Source organism: Triplophysa rosa, linkage group LG6 (assembly GCF_024868665.1).
Source record: "Triplophysa rosa linkage group LG6, Trosa_1v2, whole genome shotgun sequence".
Taxonomy (NCBI): domain Eukaryota; kingdom Metazoa; phylum Chordata; class Actinopteri; order Cypriniformes; family Nemacheilidae; genus Triplophysa; species Triplophysa rosa.
This window is the reverse complement of record NC_079895.1, coordinates 12,974,482-13,002,282: the sequence shown is the minus strand read 5'-3', so window position 1 is coordinate 13,002,282 and position 27,801 is coordinate 12,974,482. Positions and strand designations below refer to the sequence as shown.

The 27,801-nt window shown below is 41.1% G+C and overlaps 1 protein-coding gene across 5 annotated transcripts in view; it reads left to right on the top strand.

Moving 5' to 3' along the window:
• Nucleotides 1-17,248: 17,248 nt before the first annotated feature.
• zeb2a (zinc finger E-box binding homeobox 2a) overlaps nt 17,249-27,801 on the top strand; it is a 48,538-nt gene continuing 37,985 nt past the window's right edge. The window contains exons 1-2 of one of the 5 annotated variants that reach the window (XM_057335783.1): nt 17,249-17,358; nt 18,846-18,976. In XM_057335783.1, the coding sequence (XP_057191766.1) occupies nt 18,853-18,976 (124 nt within the window). In that variant the 5' untranslated portion in view covers nt 17,249-17,358; nt 18,846-18,852. The other 4 variants (XM_057335784.1, XM_057335781.1, XM_057335782.1 and 1 more) reach the window with 4 other exon arrangements.

Below are 27,801 nucleotides of genomic sequence, written 5' to 3'. Positions count from 1 at the left end.
AGTGTAAAGACTCCAAAACAGGAGAAATATGATCACCAGACCTGGCCCCAGGCAGAATTCTAGCAGCTGAGTTTTGTACACATTGTAGTTTGTTAATGGAGGTTTTAGATACTCCAGCAAGACGGCCATTACAATAGTCAATAAAAAAAACAAAGAATTTATCAACCTCTCAGTATTCTCCCGTATTCTGAATGAAAGGCACAAATGACAGCAAAGCATCAAAAATGACTCTCAATATTTTTTAGTTTGGTTTGAAACTCCAAGGCAGCTCCATCGATAAAGTGATGGGGATTTAGAGACAGAAAATGATGAAATCTTGATCACAGCGACACAGTTAGATAGATTGCCAATCGTCCACATTTTGAACTGGTCTTGAATGAATATAAATCTGTGTGTCATCAGCATAAAAATGATATTTAAGGTTAAGAGATCTTAGTAGTTAGTATATATATATGCTGAAGAGTAAGGGACCCAATACTGACCCCAGTATCATATATCCAGTATCTACCCGCTCTCATCGATCTGTGTATAAATAACATGCTGTTGCAATATCGTGTAATATGTACGCCAAAGTTCAATTGTGCGTGCATATGATAACGCCAATGTTTGCGTGCACCTCGGCGGAGAGCAGCCATTTTGAAACGTACATGAAGAGAAAACACTGAAATAATTAAAATAATACCGTTAGGTTTGGGGTTTGGGTAGAGGTTATAATATGCAGACACGCCAACATTAGGTTTAGGGTACAGGTTAATAAGACAAATTGCAGTTTAATATGCACGCACGCTAAAATTGCCGTATCATATGCACCCAACTCAACTCAACTTTATTTATATAGCGCTTTTTACCATTTTCATTGTTACAAAGCAGCTGTACATGAGACATATTGACTATAAGCAAAACAATTAAAGTTATACCTGTAAAAACAAGAAAAAGGTGAAAACACAGAAAACAGACATACCCAGATACAAACACTCCACACACACACGTACAATTGAACTGTACAAAATTGTAACAGAGCGTGATATTTATTCGCAATTGATGAGAATGGGTTCACAGTATATATCTTTCAATTACAACCCCATTCCAAAGCCAGCATTACAATGGGACAAAATCATCTACACTTAAATTATTGTCCTGCTCACACCTGTACATAACAGGTTTACACAAACAGGAACAGCACCACATTTAAAAAAAACTTTCCACCATCCTACATGAAATTAATCTGTGATATGTCTGTATGCTTTAGGGTTGACCGTGAAGGCCATTTAGGATATAGTAAAACCTCTATATACTGTACACAACGAATCCCTGGCTGCACATACATACAACCGGATGTTTGTTAGTTTGTTTGTCTTCTCATTTCAGTAGTTTATTATCTAATTTCAGTGCTTTGCCTTGGAAATTCCCTGTTGGAGCATCTGTCCTGCAGTTGGAGATTCCTTTGTAGCATTCGGTCCAACAGCACATTCTCAAGTTAATGGGATTTTAATCGCATGAACAAGAAACAAAACTGCAAACTAATGACGTGTATGATGTTAACACACTATTATTAAAGACACAATAGCCTCTGAGCCACATGCTTATGATCTGGAACAAAATGTTTGGACTTATTTGATTGAGAGAAAGATGCTGTTTTGGCCAAGCAAGAGGACGAGAATGTTTAACCTTCGTTAATATATTTTTAAAAGTTTACATCCCAGTTCATCACTGTGTGTACTTAAAACTGTCAAAATCTTACACAGAATGTAACAGATGTTAACCACAGGAGTGTTTATATCTATAAATGCCAACGTCTAGCATTTCTGCGTGACCTCCGTGCACCGATTAGTCCCGTAAACAAATTCATTGTATATGTTGCTCTTCTAATTTAACTTCTGTGTCTTTATCCGACTGGCAAAAAAGCCGACTGGTAAACCAAGCCAGTTTGTCACTTCTGCCGTAATAATGGCATACAGTTGAGAATGTGGGAGTCGCAACACACCCACATTTTGTTTAGCGCGTTTATTTCCCACGACCTTCTTTTGACGCCCAAAATGAAAAAATGCCAACGACGGTACCAGCGTTTTGTGACCAACATTGCTCGCGAGCATGTGTGTTTTATTACACAGAGTTATTATTTCCGGTCGTGTTTAATCAGGCACTCCCTCTTTTTCCCTCTCTTGATATTATTGATTGTTTTTCACTCTTCCCCGACATGTATCTCAAACAGGGATGAAAGTTCCCGCTGGCAAGATTAAAAGGATCCTTTGATTTGACGTGCTGGAGTAACACCTATGAAACAAAGAATTTATGATAACTGCTTCCTCTTTGTTACTTTCATCTCACAAAAGAAAACAACAGTAATAGTTTCCCTTTCCGACCACTCGGTGACTGTTCACCCGGGCTCCTGGGCTGATGTGGACTTTCCAGACACAAAAGACACTCCTGGCGTGCAGTCAAGGCACCTCCCTCCATGTAGAGTTTTCATAGCCATAATTGTTACTTAAAATATGCTTTCTCTGAGTGAAGGGAAATGGCTCGACTATTACTGTCAGTGTTTTCTTTTTGATGTGTTTCATCGCTGTAAATCAGGGGGTGGTTTCACATTCCATCCTTGTGTTTTTAGACAGGAAATGTAACAGACAAGAAAGGAACGGTGTTGTGTAAACACATTATTTACCTTTTAGATTATGGAAACGTGTTTTGACCTCAATAGTGCTGCATTGGATTTGTAATATTTGCCTTTATTATGCATTCATGGCTTAGCTATTAAAACAGGTTTGTGGTTTGTACCTTCCCTATCAAAACAATTCCTACCCATATAAATAAATCCTGGATTCTGAGCTTACCCTTCAAAGAATATCCTTTATGCCTTCACAGTACTTCCTGTCCCGATGCACTAAATCAAAACTGTGATTCTTCACCATGGGCGTGTGTACCGTGTATAACTACATTAGCCACCAGTGGTGACAGTGTCTCTCATATGAGAGCTTTTTTTCTACTTTAACGCATCGGCCATGAAACCCACCACCCCAGGGCTCTGTCCCAAGCTAAACACATTTGGTCATAACTGAAAGCCTCTACCTTTTCTGCAGATACATGGTGTAGTGTTTCCAAACTGTGGCTGAACGCTCTGTCAACATTGTCTGTTATAACAAGAGACTACGGTGGGAGGTTAGGGAGCTGTGTACTCAAGCAAGGCTCGGTTTCCTCTCGCTAAAGGCTCTGGCCGTGAGTGATGAGTTCCCAGTCAGACATACCAGACGCTTCATCTATGATTTGTTGTCCCAGCAACCTGGCACCTTCAAGCCGACCCACCAGACTCCTTTTTTTGATTCCCACCGCCAGCAAAAACCATAACCGTTTGACAAGCTGCTGTTCCCAACACCCCCATTCTACACCCACACCACTGTGCCAGCATATCGAAAATCTATAGACTTCCATTTTTACTTCTTCTTTAGGAGAAATGAAAGACGCCTACAACAAATTCAGCAACAATTTAAACAAAAAATTGAAATAAATGCAACGGCAGAAAGATTAGCTTGCCCTCCTAAAGAGGGTGTCGTGTCAATCAAACATAAAAATCTGTACAAGGATGGCAATTATTTTGAGAACTAAAATTATGACATGTTGTCATGCCATTGTGACATTTTCTTCACAATGTTCTGGGCAAACTGTTATATTTTCATTTATAAACCACTTCCCTTTTTCAAGACGAATGCTGACAGTAATGTTTCCATGTCAGAGAAGTCAAAGGTAGGTTCAAAGGAGTACAATGCATATACAAAATCACATCTGTCTATGTCTTTTGTTTAATCTCTTATTTGTGTATTTAATCTTAAACGCCAAAATACTCTTAAGTAATAGTTTAATAGTATAGTAATAGTCAATTCTTCATTAACACACTCTTCTGCAAAACACAAAAATGATATTTTGAAGAACGTTGGCAACCAAACAACACTGGCCCCTGTTGACTTCCATTGTATGGACACAAAACCGCAAAGACATTTCTCGGAATAGCTTCCTTTGTGTTACACAGTTTGAGAGATTCAAGTTTCTTTTGACTGGCATAACGGGGAATAAATGATGACAATTTTTTTTTATTTTGGTATGAACTATCCTTTCAAAACTGTTTAAAACTAATTTGGCTAACTCTATGCTTTTCACATGTTTAGACAATTTTCTCACACCTTGCCATGTATTCAAAGTAAACTATGTACATCCTCCACATTCATATTTACTCATAACAGTGTTAAGTTGGCACTTGCTAGTAGTACATCATCACTGTGAATTCACACTTTCTTTGTGGTGCTATTGATTTCAATACAATGTTCTTACAAAGTTTTAGTGCACACAGTCTACCATTACAGTCAAAGAAAATGACAAGCGTGGCAATAAAGAAAGATCTTGGCAGAACAAAATCCAAGAACAACAGGAGGCCGAGAACACAACCCTGATACGGCGCCCAGGACCAACTTAGATTCCTAGATAAACAATTTGAGTAAAGACATCCAGTGTGCAGTTAGTTCTCTGAAAGACTGGCAAAGCCCTCATCATCTGACAAAATTTTCAGTGTGGCTTTTGTTCAACAAACGTGTTTAGTCATACTGCAAATGCGTCCAGAAACGTAGTGTCAGAACTTTCCCATTTAGTGACAATAACTTTCATTTGCATATTACTTGCTTCTTTTTCGTGTCCAGCACTCTCTGTCTTGACGTCAAGGCTGAGGCTTGCATTCTAAGAGAAATAACTTCAAACAATGTATGATGTATCATTAAAAACCTGTAACCGAAGCGTTCAATCATTCAGACATGTAGCATTATGCCAATATTCTACGCTTCTAAAACTCTCTCAAGCTATACCGGTCCATGGCGCCACATCACGGAGTGAAATTTCACTACTGTAATATCACAAGCTGGGTCAACAGAAGAGGACTCCCGCTTGAATATGAGCATTACGGTTTTTGCTTTTTGAAAACGGCCAGGAGGTCCCAGACACAAACACATTTGTAGCTGGGCCTGTTGACAGAAGTAGCCATGGGTTCCAGCTGTTAGTTAACACAATAGCCTTAACACTTTGGCCGGATTTTGGATAGGTCCCTGGTGAACAGCAGGTAAGTAATATGGATACAGAAAATCAGCCATAAAGGCAACCTGGCGGTTGTCTGTTGCAGCTCTACTTTCACGAGTTCGCCTTGCAGCTAATGAACTGGGACGGATAGTATGAGTGTTTGGTGTGCTGTCCCGGGGTGAGGGCTCTGAGCTTGGTAATCCTCCTCAAACTCTGAGCACATGCCGCTTGACCGGGGAGAGGGCCCCGGGCTTGGTGTGTGCCCGGACCCGGATCATACCCCCAAAAATGCAATAGATGCAGGACAGCAGCTGGAGCAATGTATCCACCAAAAAGGCTGGCTTGAGTTGGCGAGATGCTGGCCCTGCTTGGAGAGGGGCCTTCGTTGCAGGTTCTAATGGGAGCGAGCATGTCTGTTGCGCTGAGGATAGAAGATAAGGCTCTGGTGGAGTGGGCACTACTGCGGTAGTGTGAAGTATAGATAGGGCTCCTGGGGAGCAGCACTGCAGCAGCAGTGCGGTGTGGAGGTTAGGGCTCCTGGAGGCGAAGAAAGTAGAAGCTGCAGCAGCCTCGGAGAAGAGGACTGGGCCCCTGCGCTGCGGCGATACTAGCTTCTGTAGAAGTGGAATTTGTTTCAGCAGAGTACCGGTTGGAAGCACAGGCCCCTGCGGAGGCGGGCGCTGCGGTGATACTGGCTTCTGTAGAATTGGTGTCTGCTGTGGCAGAGCACGAGTTTGAAGCACGGGCCCCTGCGGGGCGGTCGCAAGGGCTTGGTGTGTGCCCGGACCCGGATCATACCCCCTGGTGCTGAGATAAAAACGGGCTTCTGGTGTGGAGTCAGGGTGGAGGAGGGATGTTGCGAAACGTCCGAAAGAAAGGAGGTGGCTTGACTACTTATAGGCTGTTAGGGTGATTGCTGTGATTGTTTATCGAAAGCCAGCCGAGATAATTATCTGCACGTGCTCCTCCCGAACCTTGTTAATAAAACATCATTTACTTTGGCTTGGTCAGTCGGGTTTTCAGTTCAAATTGAATACCTGACCCAGGATGACTGGTAACGTGACTCTGGCTTAGCTTTCCCACCAGCGAGCCAGGAACTCTGATATCATGGGATATTTAACAGTCATATAGAGGTTGTGGAAAGGTTGTGCCGGTTAGCTGCTTTGGCTTATATCAGGAGGGAACACTCTAATACGGCAATATACAGTTAGTCCAAAGTCAGAGAAGGTCTGACTCTGGTGAGGCCTTAATTCTCATTACTCATGCCAATTCTATAAAGGTTGCTTTAGAATAGGCATCGATAAGTAACATTATTAAATCACTGGCGATTTTATGACTAACAGTGAACATATACTTAGCAGCATGTTTTAATCATGGTTTATTTTATCTCATAAATTTCATTTGATTGTTCATTGGTGTTTGTTAAGAATACATTTCTGAAAATGTTTTTGCATATTTAGAAATTAGCGAAGAATAATAAATGATGTAAAAGTATTGTCCCCTCAAATAACTAGGACATGTGTTCTCTTTGTACAGTGTATATCAGTAGGACAATTTAGGACAAGAGGACAAAATGACTGAACATTTTTATAGTTGATTTTTCTTCTTTATTCAAAGGCATTGCACATCTATGGCCCTGATATCAAATAATAAAACAATACAGTTTGTAATCTGCTCTGTGAAAAAAATGCGGGAAAATGCAGGAGGACAGAAGACATTTGAAGGGCTATCTTAAGCGATGATAGGGAGGCGGGGTTTCCAGGAAAATGCACATAAACCAAAGCAGAGCTGACAGCATTAACATGACCTGCCAGGGCATCCCAGTCTTGAGGTTTGTTTTAAGCTAAAATAGCACATAACACACAAATACAGACTGACATGTACTCTCAAAAAAAAAACATCCATTAAGCAAACATCTTTGCTGTAATGTTGAAAATTGCTTGAAATTTGACAGTGAAATTCTGAACCCCTCCGATTCTTTTGAGTGCTGAAATAAACCCATAATCCTTCGCCCGAGAGTGCTCACACTCCATGCTCTTCCAAGCCGAAATGTCCAAATGCTACATATTTGTGGTGGCACTGAAAGACCACAATTTACAAAAAAAAATGAAATACCTAAATGTTGAGTATTTGTCAGCTTAAGGAATTGACAAGACTGTCAACGACCAAAGTTCAGACCTTTTTTTATTAGTTACATCCTCAGGTGAAATTTAAATAAAGAAATGATCAATCAAACAAATAAAATGATTCTTAATCAAAGGAACAAACCCTCACACAAATTTTGTTGATCATCAGCAGCATCACCTATTTTATTAGCACAAGCCTGAAAAATACCTGTTCAAAGGTTTTTTTTAAGTAAGACAGTACAATACAGTACAATTTTATTACATTTTAAAGTTTTAATAAATCAGTATAATTTTTCAGTGAAAACAAAAGTCATAATTTAAATAGTAAGTGTCCGATTTACAATTATTCATGCAATGCAACTTAAAATGATAAGGTAAGGTGCAGGTAAATAGTGATACACATAAAAAAACAAGAAAAAAACAAATATATTTTATTTTATCTTGCTTGCTTTGTGATGTTAAAAAGCTACACCTACTTAGCATTTCCTTTCTTTACACTTGCAAATGTTAACGTTTCTGGCTTAAGTTACTTTCCTACTGGAACACACAGCAATCCAGGATGTTACTTGTTAATAAAAAACTTAAACCGCAGTAAAACAAACAAAACAACCAGTTAAACAGTTCGGAAAACCGCAGCTCCGCCGTATACTTATGCGTTCATAAAGCAGTATTGTCCGACCTGACATGAAGCCATTAGCACCACAAGAGCGATTAGAAAGCATAAAAAGGAGCCAGCTTGCTCTCGTGATACCTTTGTCTCAAACGCCGATTGGTCTACGCAGCGCCTTTCTTCTGTTATTCCTTCCTATGCTAATCATAAACGCACGAGATCGCCCCAGCTTTCTGTATGACTGTAACACCTGTGATCTATTGTTTATTGCCCCTTTGACTGCATAATTGAATCAAAATGCATTATGTGCCTTTGCACACATTTGGAATGGATGTTGTTTTAACCAAGCACTCTGATGAGAAGTATAACAGGGCTGGTCATTGGAAGCTTTTAAAATACAGGTAATGCTGTTTTGTTCAGTTTTGCAAGTTTTGTTGTATACATTATTAGCGTAATGAAGTGCTCCTAAGATAATAATGTAAACAAACTTAAGCTGTGGGTGTGGGTTGCACTGCAGCCCTGCAACAACCTGTTGTGGTAACATGCAACTGTATTTAACGGCCAATAGATGAATGTATAGGAGTAGTGAAAGTGCGTTAAGACTGTAGATCAGTGTTTAGTTATGAGAGTGCATGTGCAGAGAATGCTTCTGATATAACGTTTATGTGAAAACATGAGAATTTTAGTGAACTTATGTAAGACCCCAGAACCCACTGCTTAACAAATGCTGTTTTATTTCCTAAAAATAATTTCTTATTACAAAAAGGTTGTTGAGATTTTCTTTAATAATCTGCCAGTAGCTTTAGTTTACCTTGTCTTCTTTGAATCACAATTTATGTTTGCAATTGCCTATTATGTCAAGTTTTATTTATTAAAGTATTAATTGCTTTATTGAAGCAAATATTTTATTTGTTGGACTGAAGAATTGTGTGAATCTGTGTTGTGTCAAATACATCAATTTTTACAGGAACACTAATGACCACCAAATCCATCACATAAATTATAAACCACACAGCTCCAGATTACCTTTAATGAGGTCTTTAAAGTTTATTAATGACCGGTAAGGGGAAGATTTCGAGGGAAACCCCTACAAAATACCTATATGAGCCACTGTTTACAGTACGCACGGCGATGCATCACATTTTGACATTTTTAGTTGGGGGTACTACTAACTTTACACATAATAATTTAAGCTGCTCTTTGGTTTTTATAGTGGAGAATGTTCTCTTTTTTATGAGGGTATATCAGAAGCGTTGCTGTAAACTGAAGAACGTTATTAGCTTATCACTCCTAACCTCTTCCCATGGTTCTCCAAGCCAACTTCAGCAGCTCTGGTCAGTTTCAAATGCATAACTACATTCTATCTTTCCTCTCTCCTCTCGCTCTCACTCACTCCCTTCAGCAGCCCCTGATAACATGACATCCTGTTTAACTCGAACTCCACTCCGTCTGAGCTAACCTGATGTTGTGATAGAAATAGTGTCGTGTTCTTCTGTCTGCCCGACAGCGCTGTGAAACGCTTATTCATTCCCGCTTTCGTCCTCCTACGCACTCCCTCGCTTATCATCCCTGCTGCTAAATCTACCTGACAGGCCCCTCACAGGTAAACTTAATCCTCTCTACGTCCTCTCGCTCTCTTTCTCGCTGTCTCTAGATTCAGATTGTCAGATTCTGTCTGACTTTCTCTGTCGTTGTAGTGCTTCAGCGGGTGGGATCAAACATGCATCCTCGTCTTGTTGTGGCAGTTGGTATACTTTACAAAAGAGCTGACATTCCATCAAGGCTGTGTCGTCTTTTCTGTTCTTATCCTATAAGCATAATGTCAGGACAGAACACTTTTGTATATTGACAGTTAACACACAAATACAGAATTAACAGATAAAAGATCAATTATTTTAAAGAATCCACTCCAAGTTCGTTAAACAGTTTTCATGGCAGTGCACTTTTGTGAGTGTCATGGCCTAAACGATAATGAGCCTAATGCTTCTTATTCAGCACACACTCAAATTCAAGAAAACCAAAGGAGGTGCTGACAGTAAATGTGTCTAAAAATTATTTTTATGCAAAGACACACACTTGGGAAAGCATTGGGGAAAGGTGACCACACACGCACACACTCAGCGTGTAGCGGGGGAGGTGATGACGGCCGTGACAGCCGTGTGTACAGTAATCAGAGGCTGGTCACTTCCTGCACACTTCCCTCTCCAGCCCACCAGACTTCACCTCGCTGCTTCCCCTGCAGATTAGTTTTGCTGTTTCCTGAGCGCCGATTAAGAGGGTTCAGCACGGGGGCCAGAGCACGCTCAGGTTTTGCATGTCTTCTGTTGCCTTACCCGTGGGTCGTACATGGACACTGGGTGTGTTGCTTTAATGAACTTGTGAACTGTAAGGTTTTACTGGTGCATAGGAATGACCTAAAAAAGTGTGTGTGTGTTTTTGTGTGTGCTCATTTGTGTGTGTGTGTGTGTGCGTGCGTGTGTGTGTGTGTGTGTGTTTGCTTGCGTGCGTGCGTGCTTGCATGTGTGCGTATAACACAATTAGCCTGGCTTATGAATGTTATTTAGGTGACATCATTTTTGGGTGGTAGTTGGGCTGATTTGTTGAAAATGAAGCAAGTGGGCTGTCGCTATAGACCACTTTTGAAGACGTAAACAAAGGGGGTCCAGATGAACTTCCTGTTTCAGATTTTTAACACTACACAAACATTTGAACAAAATACAACCAACTGAACATTTCCAATCGAATCAAAATGTACACAACAAATATTTTGTTTACATGCAACTATAAATATGATATTTAAAATGAATAATAACATAAAAAATGAAACCGAAGTACTTCTGGACCGGTGTTTGCATCTTGTTAAGTGGTCTATATTCACTTACGCTCACACATGAGCTTCTGCTTAAAGTTGTCATTTTTCTTGACCCATTTTTCACTATAGCCAATAAAAACCGCTTTAATAATATAAACAATTTGCTTTTAAAGTTAATAACATAGTTTCCTAAGGTGTGTGTTTGTGTGCTTATGGTTGCAACACCCCTGCTTGCTATATTGCAAGCTTGCATCATCTGCATATCATTGCAGCAAAGCCTCCTAAATCTGGAGACGATCAAGTGTTCGTATTGATCACAGGTGGTCACGGTCTCAGCTGACCTTTAGAACATGTGATCCTTGTGCATGTATGTATGAAAGGACAAATGGCTTTCCACGCTCTTGCAGTACATCTGGAGCGAGCAGATTTCCTGTATCATTCTTCTCTTGAGCTCAGGGACACTGCACCAGCGTTGTCCACACACACACAAACACAAACGCTCCAACCTACAGTTCCTATGCTTTGTCAAACTTGTTAAGACACTTGAGTATCCGGCCTTCTTTATCGGCAAACCTGAGGGCAGCTATGACAGGCCTGAGGAAACACCAGAGACCAGTTCGAGAGTAAATTTAGCCCTGACCTGACAGCCTGTCTCTTTGTCAGCTTGACAGGAGCTCGACGCATCACTCTGGGCACCATTGATTACGATTCTGAGCTCATTGTGGCTTCTGTGTCACTCGATGTGATATTACTCTAATATTTCCCCTCTCAACCGACTTTTACAACCTCTGTCCTTTAACTGACAGCAACAGGAGCGCAGGTTCAGCGACTGCACCAGAGCCTAATTTTTACAGGCCTTGAAATTGTACGCCACTTCATCTAAAAAGACAAATTGCTTTAATACACAAGTGAGAAATGAATGGTAATTTCTCATCCTATTCATATTGGTTCTTTTCATGTTGACGTTACTGTAACTTTTATTTAAAGAAACTGTTCAACAACAGCTTCGAGTGGGATTTGAGGACATGTTTTTTTTTCACTTTTGCAATGAACACAAGAGTTTTGATATGTGGTTTCGCTTTGCAGAATGTGAAATTGAAATTTTTTTGGGATTCAGCATATTCTTTAATTTTGGATTTTGGAATATAGGTGGGAGTTCAAGGGCTGTTGTGCAAGAATATTGCACCACTGTAATAGGGCAAAATGTAAAAAAATATAAATTGGGTTTTTTTGCGAAATCAATGATTTATCTAGCTCATGGACAATTAAATAGATTTTTTTACCATTAGTTACTCCATTCACCTGTATCAGCTACCATTGCACATTTTCCAGTAGGAGGTTTCATTACGTTTTCCACATCGTCATGACCTTTGAAGCTCAATTTCGGCACATTTGCTCACTTGCCTCTGCTCAGCTTGAAAATGACAAAGCACAGTCGCTGGAGATGACTTGTAGAAGGAACTTTTGCTATTGTGCTGTCTTGTGGTTTCTTTTGTGGCATAAATACTTTTCCCATTTTGAAATTACTAATAGGCTTTTCTTAAATGTTACTAGCCCGTCTGTATCTTACTAATGGGTCCTAGTTGTAAAGTACAGAATGTAATTGAAATGAAATGCATTGGCATAATAGCTATTATGGGGCTGTTGTTTTATAACAATTTCCACTGAACATTACTTTGACAGCATAATCTTTTCTACTTACACTAGTACATATTTTATCTTTCAAGATGTATAAATGAACATGATTATGTATTATAAATGAACTTGAATTAACAATGTGCAATGGTATATTTGTAAATGAACATTAACCTATTTTAATGCTGTTCAAAGGTTGTTGTATATTTTTAGCTCATGATATGTGGTGCAATAACTAATGGCAATGATTTGAAGCTTATTGTAAATGTTACATGGTAGTGTCAGTTTGTTGTTCAGGTTCGTGATGCCATTTGTTCAGTAGTGGATTATCGTATGTCATCGCTTGTGTAATTTGTTTCATCATCGATGACTTTAATGCAGGCACCAAAACATTTGCCCACATAATCTGGTATGTCTGATGTGCGACCATAAACAGTCGAATGTGCAATTGACAGAAATGTGCCACAATAAAATGATACAGTGGTTCCTTTGCATTTACTCAGTGTTTACAGACAGGAATTGGACATAATATACTTGAACCCAGCAGAATTTTTTTTGTAATAGAAATCTTGTTCCACTGAAATCGTCTGCCAAGAAACTGGAGCGTAGGTGTGTTGCGGCAGGGATTTACCGATACAGTTTATGTCAGGCGGCATCCTGTCAGGGAGATCATAATTGTGCATGCGTGTCTGTGCACACGCATGTGCGCATCTGAATGTCACCACCTGGCACAAATCACGAGGGCCCCACGGTTTGATAGACCCACAACAGGTGTGTGGAGGCACAGCAAACACCCTTGACTCCTGACAGGTGTTGAAGTTTGGGTTTCAGCCCAGACTGCGCTGCATTTGCTTGTGACACTCACATTAGTCACCGACTCGACCTCCGGACTTCTGACTCTAATAGCCAGCTAGGTATACTAATCCCTCCCTGGGCCATAAATGTTAATAGTTTACTAGGTACGGTAATCTCCAGCAGTGACATTTGGTCTACCTTAATCTGAAGATGTATTAGAGGAGGTGGGGGGCAGAGAGAAAAGGATGAAGGGATGGATGGATAAATGATGGCTAAGGACGGCTGGAATTACAGCACTCGTAGTGGGTCGCAGGCGAGTAAAATGCATCATTAGGCTTAACCTGCTACATCATATTCCTGTGCATGCTGGGGGGTCCAAATCCAGTCGACCGTGGGGGGTCCAAATCTGAGACTGTCTGGTTAAAAACATAACACGCATTAAAAGATAAATAATGTTATACTGATGATGCCATAAGCAGTACAGCATGTGCAGTTGCTTCGTAAATGTGAAACATGAATGTTGTGGGAATGTGACAAAGTTACAAAGTCATATTTACTTAGTTTTATGCATTTGGCAGATGTTTTATTCAAAGCAATTTACAGTGCACTCAAGGTACTTTTGATCAGGATGAGAGCGTGTTCCCTGGGAATCAAACCTGGGAATGAAAGGTATTTCCAAGCAGCTGCTTTGCTTAAGCTCATGTCTCAAGTGAATATAACTTTTCAAACCACTTCAACATAAATAAAAAAAACCATTTCATTTAAAAGTAAAATATTTGTATTCACGTAATTTAGGAAAAAACTCTTTTACTGCACGGTTGAATTAAACAAAGCAAGTACAATACATAGAAATGTTGTGTAGTCATAAAGCATGATTTATTCATGGAAAGACACATGACATTTACAGGAAAGACTCTAAACAGGAACCTGGACAGGAAAAGATCTGTTACACCATATTACAGCGGTAATCAAAATGAAAGCGAGTCATAGAGAAGCTAAGGTGTGCATTCCATTTAGTGCAGTCTTGCGGGGTGTCTTTCACAGGGTCAGGAGGTCACAGTCCTGCGGCATACACAGCAAGAGGTCAACAGATTAAAGAATGCAAAATATCTCAAGAAAACAACTCGATTAAAGCTTTACATTACAAAAAGAACCTAAAGCTGTCTTGTCTTTAGAATTGCACTTGATATTAGAATGTACTGTGAGCTTCTGACAAACATTGTGAAGGTTGTTACACAATCGATTGCCCCTTAACACAAAGTCTTTTCCAAGACATGGGTGTATCACATCATAGATCCTCGTCCAAAAGCACTAATCCTCCTTTATTTTGTAAATTGATAGAGCAACCATATGCCCCTGCATATCACTCACTCAATTTTGGGTGAAACCAAGCCCTGACCTCCCCTCCCCAAAATAGTGTTATATTTCCAAGGTCTATTATTAATCTGTTGTTTTTTTCCCTCCAAGGATTAGGCCGTAACACTCCCCCACTCTTCTCCTGTCCACTTGGACGTGTATTATTGCCATAGATGCACTCAGATTAGTGATGTGTTTATGTTGACAGCCGCTGTAGCTGGATTAGATCATGCTTTTGGGGGATATGTGTTTCCCTGTGTACATCAAGTGATGAGGCCCCATGTTTTCTGACCAGCACCTAGACCTTACCCATGGTATAACTGACAATAGGTTGGGAAAGATCCTCGCCTCACGCAGACATATTGTCCTAAAACTCAGAGCAGTCCAGACACAAGGGGTTGGAGAGAGTGCGGGTTGATGGAGGGAGAGTGGTGACATTTAAAATGTGGGACAGAGCAGCATTGTAGGTGTCATACAAGTATGTTTGTTACCATGTAGCGTATAAATCCCAAAGTTGACACAATAATCTGGAATATGAATACTTTTATTTATATCATATTGCATAAAGTTTTCATTTGCATAAGTTTCACACTCCAGGGGATAGTTCATACAGAGATTGTGTATTTTGCAATGTGTATGTGGGAGTGGGTGACTAGGAGCACACGTGGTTGCAGTATGGTCAACCTTTCCTCAGGTTTTTGTTGACTCGTGCTCTCAGTTCTCTTTTACAGTATATTTCCTAGAATTTGATTGTTTTATACTCACTTTGCCTAGATTAAACCGTGTCACTGAAGTCTACTTAAGAAAGAGTGTCAGTTTAGATGAGGTTGCAGAACTTCCCTTTTACCACCCATTGTCTGTCACATGTTCCTACACAAGAAGCTTGCACTATAATAAAGTCGAACCCGTAATTTATTACTAAAAAGATTGAGGCTCTTCAGTGTTGCTTTCTCTCACCCTCAAACTGATGGCACTGTCTGATGTCTTGTCAAACACTATTGGTGATGCAGTGTGAACTGAAGACAGGATTTTATTCTCTGCTCTCATGTTTTTTCAAAGCAATAAACTCCCACAGACTGATGATGCAACAGGAAATGTCGAAAAAAATGAGTTCCTAGTAATTATGGGACAGCTTGATTTATTCTCAAACCTTTTTTTCCTCAGCAACAGGTAATGTTGTTCTGTTTTTAGTCATTTTTTGATAAGCATACATTCACTTTATTACATAGTTTACTGATTATAATATTGTTAAAATAAGAAATATATTTTTTTCAGTCATACCAAAAGTCACATATCTGATTCAAAGTAATAATAATCAAATCCTACAATTCAACAAAACTAAATTCAGAGCAAAAGGTTAGAAAGAGCAGAAAATATGTTGTTATAAATGAAACAAAGGGATCATTTGGGAACCAAACTATGTGGGTGAAATGTAGGAATATGAGGTCACGTTGGTTTTTATTCAAGCGTGTTTCTATCATTGTGAATTGAAGAATCAGGAATTGAATATATGCCGTTTTATCCTCGGAATGTATTAGTGCGGATTCTCGCGAGGGGAACTGATTCGAGTCAAAGTGAATGAGTAATACAGCTGAACTTCTGCTGCCAATTTACACAGCACCGCACGCACAACACAGGACAGTAAGCTGAGCATCATTCTTTCGTTTACTTCTTCAGAAATAGGTCAAATTAATAAAAAAAAATAATAAAATAATCGACACAAATACATTTCTAGGTGAGGGTTTTATTTTTTTCGACTGTGATCCAATTTCACGCCACACTCAGCGGCAGCAGCACAAACACACATTCATAAAAGTAGATAAATGCATGAAGATGGAAAATAATGAATGCGGCTTCGAGTGTTCACCCTTGATATTAGGTAGACATGGTGCTAAAAAACGAAATAATAATAATAATAATAATGAATATAGCTTTGTATAATTGTTGCTACTTCATTCTCATATTTGTATGCATTCGCAACAATTCCAAGTAAACGCGCAATGCTCAACCAATGTCTGAATCTAAATAAAATGCATATGTTAATACAACGAATTCAATTGGTCTTTAATAAGTACATGAAACAGCGCTGTCGTTTTATTGGTCAATTAGTAATCCATACAAAAACAAATGTATGAATTCGGGGAGGGCACATTTATTTTCACTGTACCAATCAGAGTGCATTTAATAAGGGGGCGTGCTGTTAAAATAAACGATTAAAATATTTAATAGAGCTAAGAAAAATAGGTAAAGCACATTTGACTTCATAATCAATGGTCCTGAAGAAAAGATTTTAGCTTAGATGTTTTATGACTTTATTTGGAATCTAATCGATTTCTTATTATCACCTCCTGCAACAAATTCATCAGGCTACTTGTTTAAAATATTCAATATAAACACGAAAAACATTTTTAAAAGGACTGCGAAGACGCACATGTCTATGTTTACAATACAAACAATCCGTATTTGGTGCAATCACATATATGACATATGTGTGCTAATATGCAACAATCATCACCGCACAAAACAAGAAGTAACAATGATATCGGAGGTAAATGAGAAAGAGCGCTTGCGGAGAGCGCGCATGCACCACATACAGGTGAGCTACCTGTCAGATCACTGAAGCAGCGCAGCACCGGCAGCCTTTTTTGCGTCTCTTCTTGCTCATCCCTTGTTTCTTACGATCGTGCTCTCGGTCCTCTTATAACGATCTGTAACGATTGTTGCTCTTCTCTCTATTACAGGAAATCTCTACCGCATCACCTTTCCAGCGTCCCATACCTGAACTGCAGAACGACAGATGGGACCTGATCTGTTTCACCAGACGACACATCACTCCCTCACACCAGTGTTTCTCCATCTATCCCGCCGTGTAAAGATAGGTGGCGTGTGTGTCAGAGTGTCGACGCGCAAAAGTAAAAGAGAGAGCGTAGAAATGTCATCTGAAGAGGCGGAACACGTCAGTGCGTCCTCAGGTTTGTTCCGTGTTGTGGCTCACAGAGATCAGTCCTAACCTGTCCATCAGGAATAACGGTCCCTCATTATAAAGCAGAGTCCTCCTCGGCGCTCCAAACATCTCTCTCTGTGGCGTTTTCCTCCCCTCTAGCCGGCTTTTTTGGGAATTTTCGGGTAGGTGAGCCTGTTTCGTGTGTACTTGAGTCCTTGTGGATGCTTTTTATACACTGTTGGACTTTTTTTACCCCCCCTCCCGAATATGAAATTGCAATCAACTTGGCTTCAGCCGCTTACCGGCTCAGGTGAGAAAGGTGCGCGCGCCTCACGGACGGTGACATAGCTACCGGCAGCTTCATACAGGGGTGATGCTGATGATGAAGACGCTCGTTAAATTTACAAGTATACCGATTGAAAGAAGCTCTTATAAACCGCGGTATCCCCGTTAGACAACAACATTTGATTTGCATCTTTATTCTTCTCATTTAAAATGTTATGTGAACCACTTATAGTTTGGTTTTAAACGTTTCAACATTTAATACGTCAGTATCTGTATTGTGATATTTATTGCATGAATTTGAAATAATAATACTAGCTAAAAAATAAATAAATCACTTAGATTTTGATGTCAGCATCCTGGTTTCTGTTAATCACCCACGAAATTTCCAAAACACTTCGACCTAAACTGTGATGAGAGGATGATGTGGACTTGTTTATTATGTCGTTTGTTATGATGTGATTATGTGGGTTATTATAGGATTCGTAAGCACAGCCTCTCCAACAAGGTACTGACACAATGCACAATTTCTTATCTCTGGGAGACAGTTTCACTGAAACCCTTATAGATTTTAATTCATTGTAAATAACTATTTTAAAAGTTTTAGGAAATAGCACAATGTTGTTAAAGAGTTTTGTGATTATTTTCTGCTTAATAAAAATAAAATAGATTGCCTTAAAATAAAATAAATACAACTGTTTTGTAAAACTTTTGTAAACCCGCACTAACTAGATTTTTATAATAATTCATAAGTTGTCGGTCATCAGAAAAAGTCAGACTGTAGAAAAATAAAGCAGACATCCATCAGGCTCACAAAGAAAGTGGCTCATAAGATCTGACGCCTTTATCAACTCAAACCAGAAAGAGAAAAAACGCGTTTTTGGTTAAAAAAGCATTTCCACTAAACACAAGCTGTAGAAAACTTTTTCGTCTTCATTCAGTGAAATGTTGTTTAGACACCACGCACGCTTTATGGTAACTTGAAGGTGTCGGTGTGTCCGTCCCCCTTCATTCGCGCACTGACGCGCTGCTGTCCGATCACACACACACACTTCAAAAGATCAGACGACGCACAGGACGATCACGGTCCCTCTCAACAAACCCCCCTGGATAACTTCATTCGGACTTCGGTTACTCTACTTGACAAAATATCGTCTGCTCCTCTGTGACCGACGCACATCCTCCTTCCTTCACTGAGAGTACAATTGTTGCCGTGTGTGTGTTGGTTGCTAGATCTTGGATGAAGGAGCGGAGCCCATGCGGACTGCTGCCATCTGACCCACTCTTATCAATGAAGCAGGAGATCATGGCGGAGGGTCCCCGGTGTAAGAGGAGAAAACAGGCCAACCCGAGGAGAAAGAACGGTAAGAAAGTATATTTTGTTGAAAAACTCAACTCCGGCGTGTACTTGCGTCTTTTAAACATACTTGGATTTGGTTAAGATTGTGCGGTGTCAACTGAAGCCCAGTACAGAGGAGTTCGTAAAACCCTGCGACAGAGTAAACTTTAATGTTGTCGTCTTATGTTATACATGTATTTATTTAAGCTGTCCATTGTCTTGAGGATGTTTAAGATTAGAGAGCAGTAGTTAGAGGGGGAGTAGAGTAACGGTCTGCCAGGGAGCGTCTATTATCTCACAGCACAAAACCGTTATGTGAGTGAGTGAGTGAGTGAGTGAGTGCGCGTCTTCTGACGAACACAATTAGCATCTAAAATACCTTTGTCTGCTTACTAAAGTTGTTTTAAGTAATGTTTGTGAAATGTTATAGTTAGTTCTGAAAGTTAAAACGCAGTTCAGTGGACTTCTGTCTTTGGTGAAGTTGTAAGGAAGTGAAGTACTGCGGTGCGGTTACAGGTTATGTGTTGGGACACTTTTCGTCAGTTTCTTAATTTATAAATTAGCTCGAGTATTATGACTTATTGGACACATAATGGTTCTTATGAGATAAAATAAAATTGAAGCGAAAATGTGTTGTGGGCTTGTTGCGATCCAAAGGAAAAAAGAATAAGTCATAATGCAGCAGGAATGGCATGGGGAGCATTTTAGGCACAAAGAACAACAAACTCATCTTCAAAACAACTTCGTCAAGCTACTACTCACTCATTCTCATCCCTCTTTTGTTAATAAATGTTATTTTTTATTTGTGAAGAGGATAAGGTCAACATTAAATAAAACAGTTTTGCTAGACTTTTAATTATTCTGATAAATTGTTTTAGCCTATCAACTAGTATAGACATGTAAATATGTCACTGTTTATTTTTGAGAGTTGTACGCACACATAATAAGCGTCTCTGTTATGTTTGACCTCATTTCGTTATTAAATGCGAGCTATCGATTGCATAAAAATCAATGTACCCTGTCGGTGGAGCATGACACTGAATAAAGTCGATGGGTTGAAACTCTGTTTTAAAATGGGGGCAAAAATTAGTAAAACGATCAATTAGCCATTCTCATGTTTCTCTCGTATGTCAGAAAAGGAGACACAACAGTTTATATTTCCAGCGGTGCGAATATTTTCTTTTTTTTTGGTGGGAGCGTTTGCTCGGAATGAGGCCCGTACAGAAACAAAATTATAACTTTTTTGTTGGCATCTGTTTTTTAATCTTTAATTAGATAGAGAAAATGTACTTAAAAAGAGCAAGTTGATTACTAGATAGAAAAACATATTTAAGAAGAACAAGTTGGGAGCTAGATATCTGTAACTAAATAGTCTACTTTGTATGACATGAGTTGGGTAAATGCCTGGAAGCACGATTACACGGTTTTTTCTATACAATACGTTATAATTTATGTAAATTATATAAATTGTATATATGTTGACAACCTCTAGTTTAATGTTCATTAGAAATAGTCTGCTTTTAACGCCGCATACAGTATGACTGTGTGCAATTATTCTGCAATATTTACTTAAAATTATCCATTACATTTTCTACATAAATTCGACTGCGATTGTTTACTATATCGCCTTTTTAACGCCAATGCACATTTGTTAGATTTAAAAATGGATGTTAAAATGACACATTCGTTAAACAACAAATTTGTTTATAAAGTTTGTAGCTCAGGCCAATTCGTTGGTCCTCTTCTCCTCGGACCGCGGCCCCACCCCGCTGTTTCGAGGGCCCAATGGGAGGTCACATTAGGCCCTATGTGAAACTCGAGCTGCTATCTGGCTGCAGTTGTGTTGTGGTTGTCATTTACCCTCCCACACCCCCAACCTCCCCCTCTTTTCACAGCACGTCACATCCAGCTGTGAGGGCCAGCTTGACAAAACTGTCAGATGCGCAAGGCTATAAAGTTGCAGTGTTATATAGGTAGTCCTGGTTCTGTTGTTGCGTGTTGCTTTGTGTTATGACGCATCACATAGGCAATTGCAAGCTTTACATGATGCTGTGATGAAGCGGCATTGATTTTTAATTTCCTTCAATTCTCCTGTTATTTTGTATTGCAAACTGTGCCATGTCCATTATGTTTCACTGTGTTTTAAAGATGCTAATATTCAAAATGTAAAAAATTTGGGACGCATTCTTTTTTGGCTGTTTCATAAACCGTTGCTAGATGTATTATTAATACAAAAGATCAGAACCCATTGTGGGAATGACGATTGAGTCACTGCAGTTACCAGATTAAATCACTTGTTTCTCTGAAAGGAACATTGTGCGATATTTGTTCAGATGGCATAAATAGGCTAGCAGGTTCACAGAGACAAAGCACTAAGACAATGGCTTGTCATCGGGGCATCTCATTGGCATGCTCTTTTAATCGGCAGTACCAGGGTGTCTAGTGTACTGTCTTTGGCACGTATCGCGCACAACCGGGCCATTGTTAATGCAGCTGCGATACCTTTCACCCTCCTTCTATAACCTCTTCCTACTAAATCACCCTTTTCAAAAAAATTATGTGTAAATTCCATCCATTATTTCTTCACGCATTTACAAATCGAGGTCTCGCTCTCAAAACACACACACATCTCAAGTAGCTCTCCAACAGTACCATCGTCTTTGCTGACCTGAATGCCTTTCATATCTGTTATGCCATGTCGCAGCCACCCCCTTTTCCCTCTCTCCCTCTTATTCTCTCCCTCACCTCCTCTCTCCCTCCTCCACAACACACCCCCTCAGTAAACACCCCCGAGGGCAGAACAAAGAAAAGGAGCTCCTCTCCTCCTCCTTAATCACAATTCAGCCCTTTCACTGCCGCCAGGCCACTCTCTCGCTTTCAGCATCCCAAAGCCAGAGATGAAAAGAGAGGGAAAGAGAAAGGGAGAGCGGGTGAGCGAGTGAGGATAGAAGAGGTGGAAATTATGATAGGCCAGGGGAGAGAGCTAGAGGTATTGAGGTAGGGTGACATAACTTTGGTGCCTGTTTGCGATTGTTAAACTCCCCTGGTTACGCTGCCCACTCCGAGCGACTGCCCCAGCCGAGGGACGGGGTCCTCACTAATGGCAAGATAATGTAACTGGATGCCAGCCTAGAATTATTAAAAAGCGAGTAACAGAAGAGAGAGAGCGAGAGTAGGGACTATGAGAGACCAAAAGAGAGACACTGATAAGCTTAGTAAGAATTGAGTGAGAGAGAAAACAACTTAGAGTGTGTGTATACAGGAGGAGAGCTGGGGGCGGGGGGACTGAAGGGGAAAGCAACAGATTGTTTTATAGACCCAAAAGAAATATCACAAGTGCCTGAGAATAGTTGGTTTTCATTTTTAAAGAGCTGCAACAGAGGCTAAGTGTTAGTTGTTTATGTTGACACTTTGTAGAAAGAGCACACAATTCTATTGTGCAGCACGCTCATTTAAAAATTCACTATTTTTCTCTGGCTTTTCCCCCAAAGTTGCCACACATCTGCTAGATTCAAGATAAGCCGTCGACCCAGATATAGAGATAAGAGAAACGAGGCGCTCGGTCTTTAGAGATCCATGGATTTGTGTGGACGGTGGGACAGATGCCACTCTTAGGACCAACACTTTCTAGCGGTCCATCGCTTTCACGAAGTGAGACAAAACATCCAGTCAGGGGCCAAACGCCTGTGCCTTTTCACTGACAGACAAGACATCCATTATTGTGTTAGCCTTTCATTCGTTTTTCCCCCTGTACCTCAATAGGTCAGGGATCACAAATGCAAATCCACAGGCATACCGAGAGAAAGAGAGAGAGAGAGAGTAGAATGTAAGAATACTCAAATGCACCATGTGATATGAATTCTTAATTTTATCTGTTTCGCTCCCTCCCCCCTCGACTTTTTTTTGTTTGTGAGAAAAGGAGATTATCTGTACACCTTCATTCAAGTCCCCTCCCCTTTCAACTGGGCCAAGCTGTGCAGGATTTAGGCCGATTTACTTCAGCAAACACCTATGGACACTGGGGAGGGGACGGACCCTGCTTGGAAAGAGGGGGTCCTTTGTTTGCTGGGGTGCAGAAGGCCTAATGCTTCACCGGGCGGCCGTATTATCGCATTAAGCTGTATGCTGGTGGCCCAGGGAGGCTGGTTAAAGCTAAAGCAGTCTGCTATCTTCCAAAGACAAGGGAACATACATTAGCAAAGAGACGTGCCCCCATTGTGTGCCTCAAACTTCTTCTCTGGGTGTGAGAGATTAGATGGGTCTAGGTAGAGTCTCAGCTGTCTCGGGAGCATCCGCATAAAAGTACGTTCTGGTCAAAGTACACGCTGCTTCAAAGGGCTCCCACAGAATCTTTCTGAAGCTTGTGTTATTTTGGAATATTTGCTGAGAGATGGTATGATTCCTATATACTTATACTTTGTGGCAGGAAACTCTCTAACCGTGGCATAACTATAGTGTTTTTATTCCAAGTTAAGCTATATTAAGCCCATCCCCCTGTTCTTTTTTCTTGTGTTTCTCCAAGCTAGTGAAGAGAGATAGAGAGAGCTTTATCTGACTCTGCTCTCCCAACATCTGTCACCGCTATGAGGGACAGGAGAACACCACCGGGGGCTTCGTTAGTCCTGTGTCACTTGTGACTAACCGGAATATGGGCAATTCACAGTAGCGAGTCTGTTCTCTTTTCTCTTGCTCTCCCACTCTCTACTAGATGATGCAGCTTCAAATGCCACAGTCCAAAGCCATCTCTACGTTGGGTGTGGGCAGTTGGCCTAAGAGTGCCAGAACGCCCACGCTGGCCATCGCGATCGAGATAGCATGTTATGTTTCTGTAGTCTGAGGTCGTACTTTACAAGTTATCTGTTGTTTGTTCAAGGTGTTCGACCGTGGACGTTTGTGTGTGTGGTTCAAGGTGACTGACAGGGTTTGTTGTACGTCTTCCCCCTGACTAACCATGTGCACATTTTCTTCATGAGTGAGTGCAGAGTAGCGCTGTGACATTTTGTGGCGCCGAATTGCCGTTAGCCTAAACAGCGAGGATTTACCAAGGTCAATAATGAGGTATGTCACGGCAGGCAGCAGAAACAACAGTGCCGGTGATAATGAATGGAACTAAGGTTGAGCTCAGCTGGGATGTGTGTGTGGGGGGGCATTGGAAATAATACTTGCTTAAAAAAAAGATAAGCACTTAGAATGGGATGCAGCACTGTGTTGCTTTTGATAAAAGTTGTTTTTTAACCATCATTTTCCTGACAGTCAGTCCGATTATTTCCTGAAGTCTATCTTATGTTTGCCTACACATATGGATGCTCTCTCACAACACCCACACGTACACCATACGCACTCACATGGACATGTCCCGTTTGATTAGTGGAACACCTCCGGGAAGGTCACAGACACATGGAACAATCAATAACGGATCGGTGGATTAAGGTGTCATGACATCTCTGGGCCCAGACCTCCCATGTATGGGTGAATGCCTCTTAAAGCCCACTCTGTTGACAATGCTCCCGCCCTAATGCCAGATCTATATTACAGGCCAAAGAGTCCGTGTCTGTAGGCTGCCAATCACCTGGGTTTGAAAGTTTCCTCTCGCCAAGCTCCTAAGAAAACACAGGCTGCGTCTGCCGTAGCGTATCTTCCCTTTGCTGTGATGAGGGTGGAGATGTTGGCCTGTGATACGGTGGTTAAGTAATTGGAATAGATTGCGCTCCGAGATTAGCTCGAGTGTAATGGCCTCTTTCATTCTGACCCACAGTCGCAGGCACTGCTCTGAGATCAGGCAAAACACGCTTGTCTATGTCAGAGGGGCCAATAGCTGTAATTACATCAGCCTTGTTATCTAAACACTTACTTATTCAGTCATCCATTTGCAACATGAAAGTGAAAGTAATTTTTTTTTCTATGACACATGTACATTCCAACATGTGAAATAGTTGGTATTCCCAGTACTCGACTGGAAAATAGATGCCATGGACGCTGTCAAATTGCTTCTTTGCGTGCCGTTTGACAGACAGACCTGCCGTGTCTTATCAGAGGTGAGGATTTGAGAGAAGTTACCAAGCTCAGCCTTTTCTGCTTTACTGCTTCTCCGAATGTCCACCAGCAGGGCTCTTGTCTGAGATTACAGGGCATAACTTTTTTTTGAGGGTTGCAGGTCTAGCAATTAAAGTAATGAGGAGACACTCCGCTCACAGAAGCCAAGGCCTGAGTGTAGTGCTGACTCGCTGCCTTTTAAGTCGATAACTCCTGGCCCACAACCTCGGGCAAGGCATGCCTGCCTTATCAGGGAGGATGTCCTGTGCTTTACATTCCAGGGCTAAATGATCCTTTTCCTTAGTGTAAGCGCTAGCACTCAGGAGGATTGGATCTGATGGCCCCGTCAAAGCAGTCTCTTGTCACTAAAATGAGACACTGGCATGGACTAACTGATGTGTTTTTTCTGACGTGATAGACGTGATAGCGAGAATTAATTTAACAGAATGTGTATGATTATTAGGATTTGTGCTGCTTCTACATGGGTTTGGCTGAAAAGTTGTCCATTACCTGAAAATGATGAGAGACTATGAATAGGTTTGTTATATTGATACACAAAAAATGCATTTTGATCCCTGAGGGTCTACTGTAACTGAATGATGTCAGGCTTTAATTGTATTCCAATTGGTAGGCAGCAATGAGACTGGATTGCCATGTGTGCCACAGATCCAGATGGTACGACTGAACCCACCTTTTTAAGCTGGCAAAATCACAGGTCTTAATGCCATCAGCTTTTCAAGTTTTACAATGGGCCAGGCCTCGTTATTACCAGTGGCGGCCTCTTCGGCGAGACTGCCATAAAGAAAGTGTTCCTCAGCAATTAAAGCTAATGCAATATTCATGTGTGGCACCTTCCTCAGCCACCCTCGCAAATGAGCAAGCTATACCACCACCCCCAACCCCCCCACCATCCAACCAACTCCCCGGCTTTATTATGGCGGTAGCCTGGCATGTCTGCAATTAGTGCACTGTCTAGCAGTGCTGGCTGGGTATGGCGGGTAGAGATCGGAGGAGAGGGGAGTGTTAGGGATGTTGGAAGGTCACGTGATGCTTTGGAAGGTACACAGGAAATGGAGAAGGGGAAGAACCAAGCAAGAGCCATTTGTAACACGAGGGTGGCACCGCCCGCTGATTCACTTCACACACCAGCTTTTGTGCAAACAAGCAGGGAAGGAGGATAGTGATACTTGTGTAGAGGTTGGAGGTGTGAGACAGAGTTATAAATTGAATATTTATTGATTGGGTGAAATTATTTGGAAACATAGTGTGGTGCTATTTTACAATGTTCTCCGTGTATCTTGTATAAGAGACTCTTCTTGTTACATTGTATCAGAAAACAAGCACAGCTGTCGATCCACTAGTTGATCTATCACACACTCGTAGAAAGTTTATTTTTCTCTCTTCACACATAGCGACAGATGGACACAAATGAGCATAACAATGTAGTTTTCTTAAACCGAAGACAAAAGAAGGAGGAAACGCTGAATAGTTGTTTGTTCAACTGCTCAAACTTTTTACCTGTGAACTCTTAGATTTCTTAGTTGTTATGGCAACCGGCAGAGGCCGTCGATTTAAATTCTTTTATCACAGCGGATCGAGCTGTTGAATCCTAAATTCACATTTGCATTAAACAAAGACTTTTCCCATCTCCACATCAACCTGGAGAGGCCTTTGTCACTTTATGAGGTTTTCACTCTGCCAGTGACCCTTTTGCATGTCAATGAGGAGCCGTACGCTCTCCTCCCTCATTCCCACGCAGCGAGGTCCTATCCGTGGTGCACCTTTCCCCGAATCTCTGTGAGAAGTCCCGTGCATCCTCCAAACAGGCCGGCCCTGCCGTGTTTACTGTGGGATTAGGGGGGTGAAGGGGGCGGCTGCGGGAGGGTCCGGGGGCAGCTGAGGAAGAGGTAGCCATGGGAAGGGCCCCCCAAAGGCATGGAATGCCGGTGAGGTCAGCAGGGGTTGGTGTGGGGGGAACCAAAGAAGCTCTCCGGGGATGGAGCAGGTGCTTTTGTGTAGTCCGTCAGGCATCAAAGACGTGACGAGGCTGAAAAGGTTAGTGCTGGCACTGCAAAGCGAGACACCCCCCCAACACACACACTTTTTTTGGCTTCGTACTTGCGAGAGTGGGTGCAGGAGTGAAAGTGAAGGCTGGCTCCCATGCTCTGGTGTGCAGAGGTCACTTTTTGTACCTGAATGAGCTCCAAAGGAAGAGAGGTCCATGGCAAATGCTCAAAGTAAAGTTTTCTGCTCCGTAACGGACTGTTTGCAGGCCTGTCATCGTAAATGCGCTTCATTTTGCCACATAGGAGTTTGTCAATCCCTAAAACGACGTGAAATCTATTATACCTATGGAGTGTTTATTAAGCTCCAGTGAGATTTAATTCTGAATTTAAAGGCCATTTAGGTTAATACATTTTCACCAAAATGATTTTTTGTTTGTTTTTGATAAACGAAACACATTATTATTCAAATTTGATCAACAAAGACCTCAATGTGATTCTGTGATTAAAATAAAGCCAATGATGTTTAATTGACAAAAAGAAACAAAATAACTTTTTCTTTTCAGATTCAAGCCCTGTCACTGCTCTGACATGGCTTTGGGTCAAAAAGCCCAGTCAGGCATAATGAGAAGTCTTTACAGCCCAGCGACAAATTGTCTTGCCTCTCTCTGCACTTGACGTCCCAGCCTCACCCAATCAGTGCACCTCATGTCTTTTTTTCCCTTCAGTTAGGCGAGCAAAGCAAGAGGAGGTGAGGTGAGGAAGCGGAGGGAGGGGGGGGTTGGCGGTGGGTTTCAGTTGTTGCAGGTTGCGT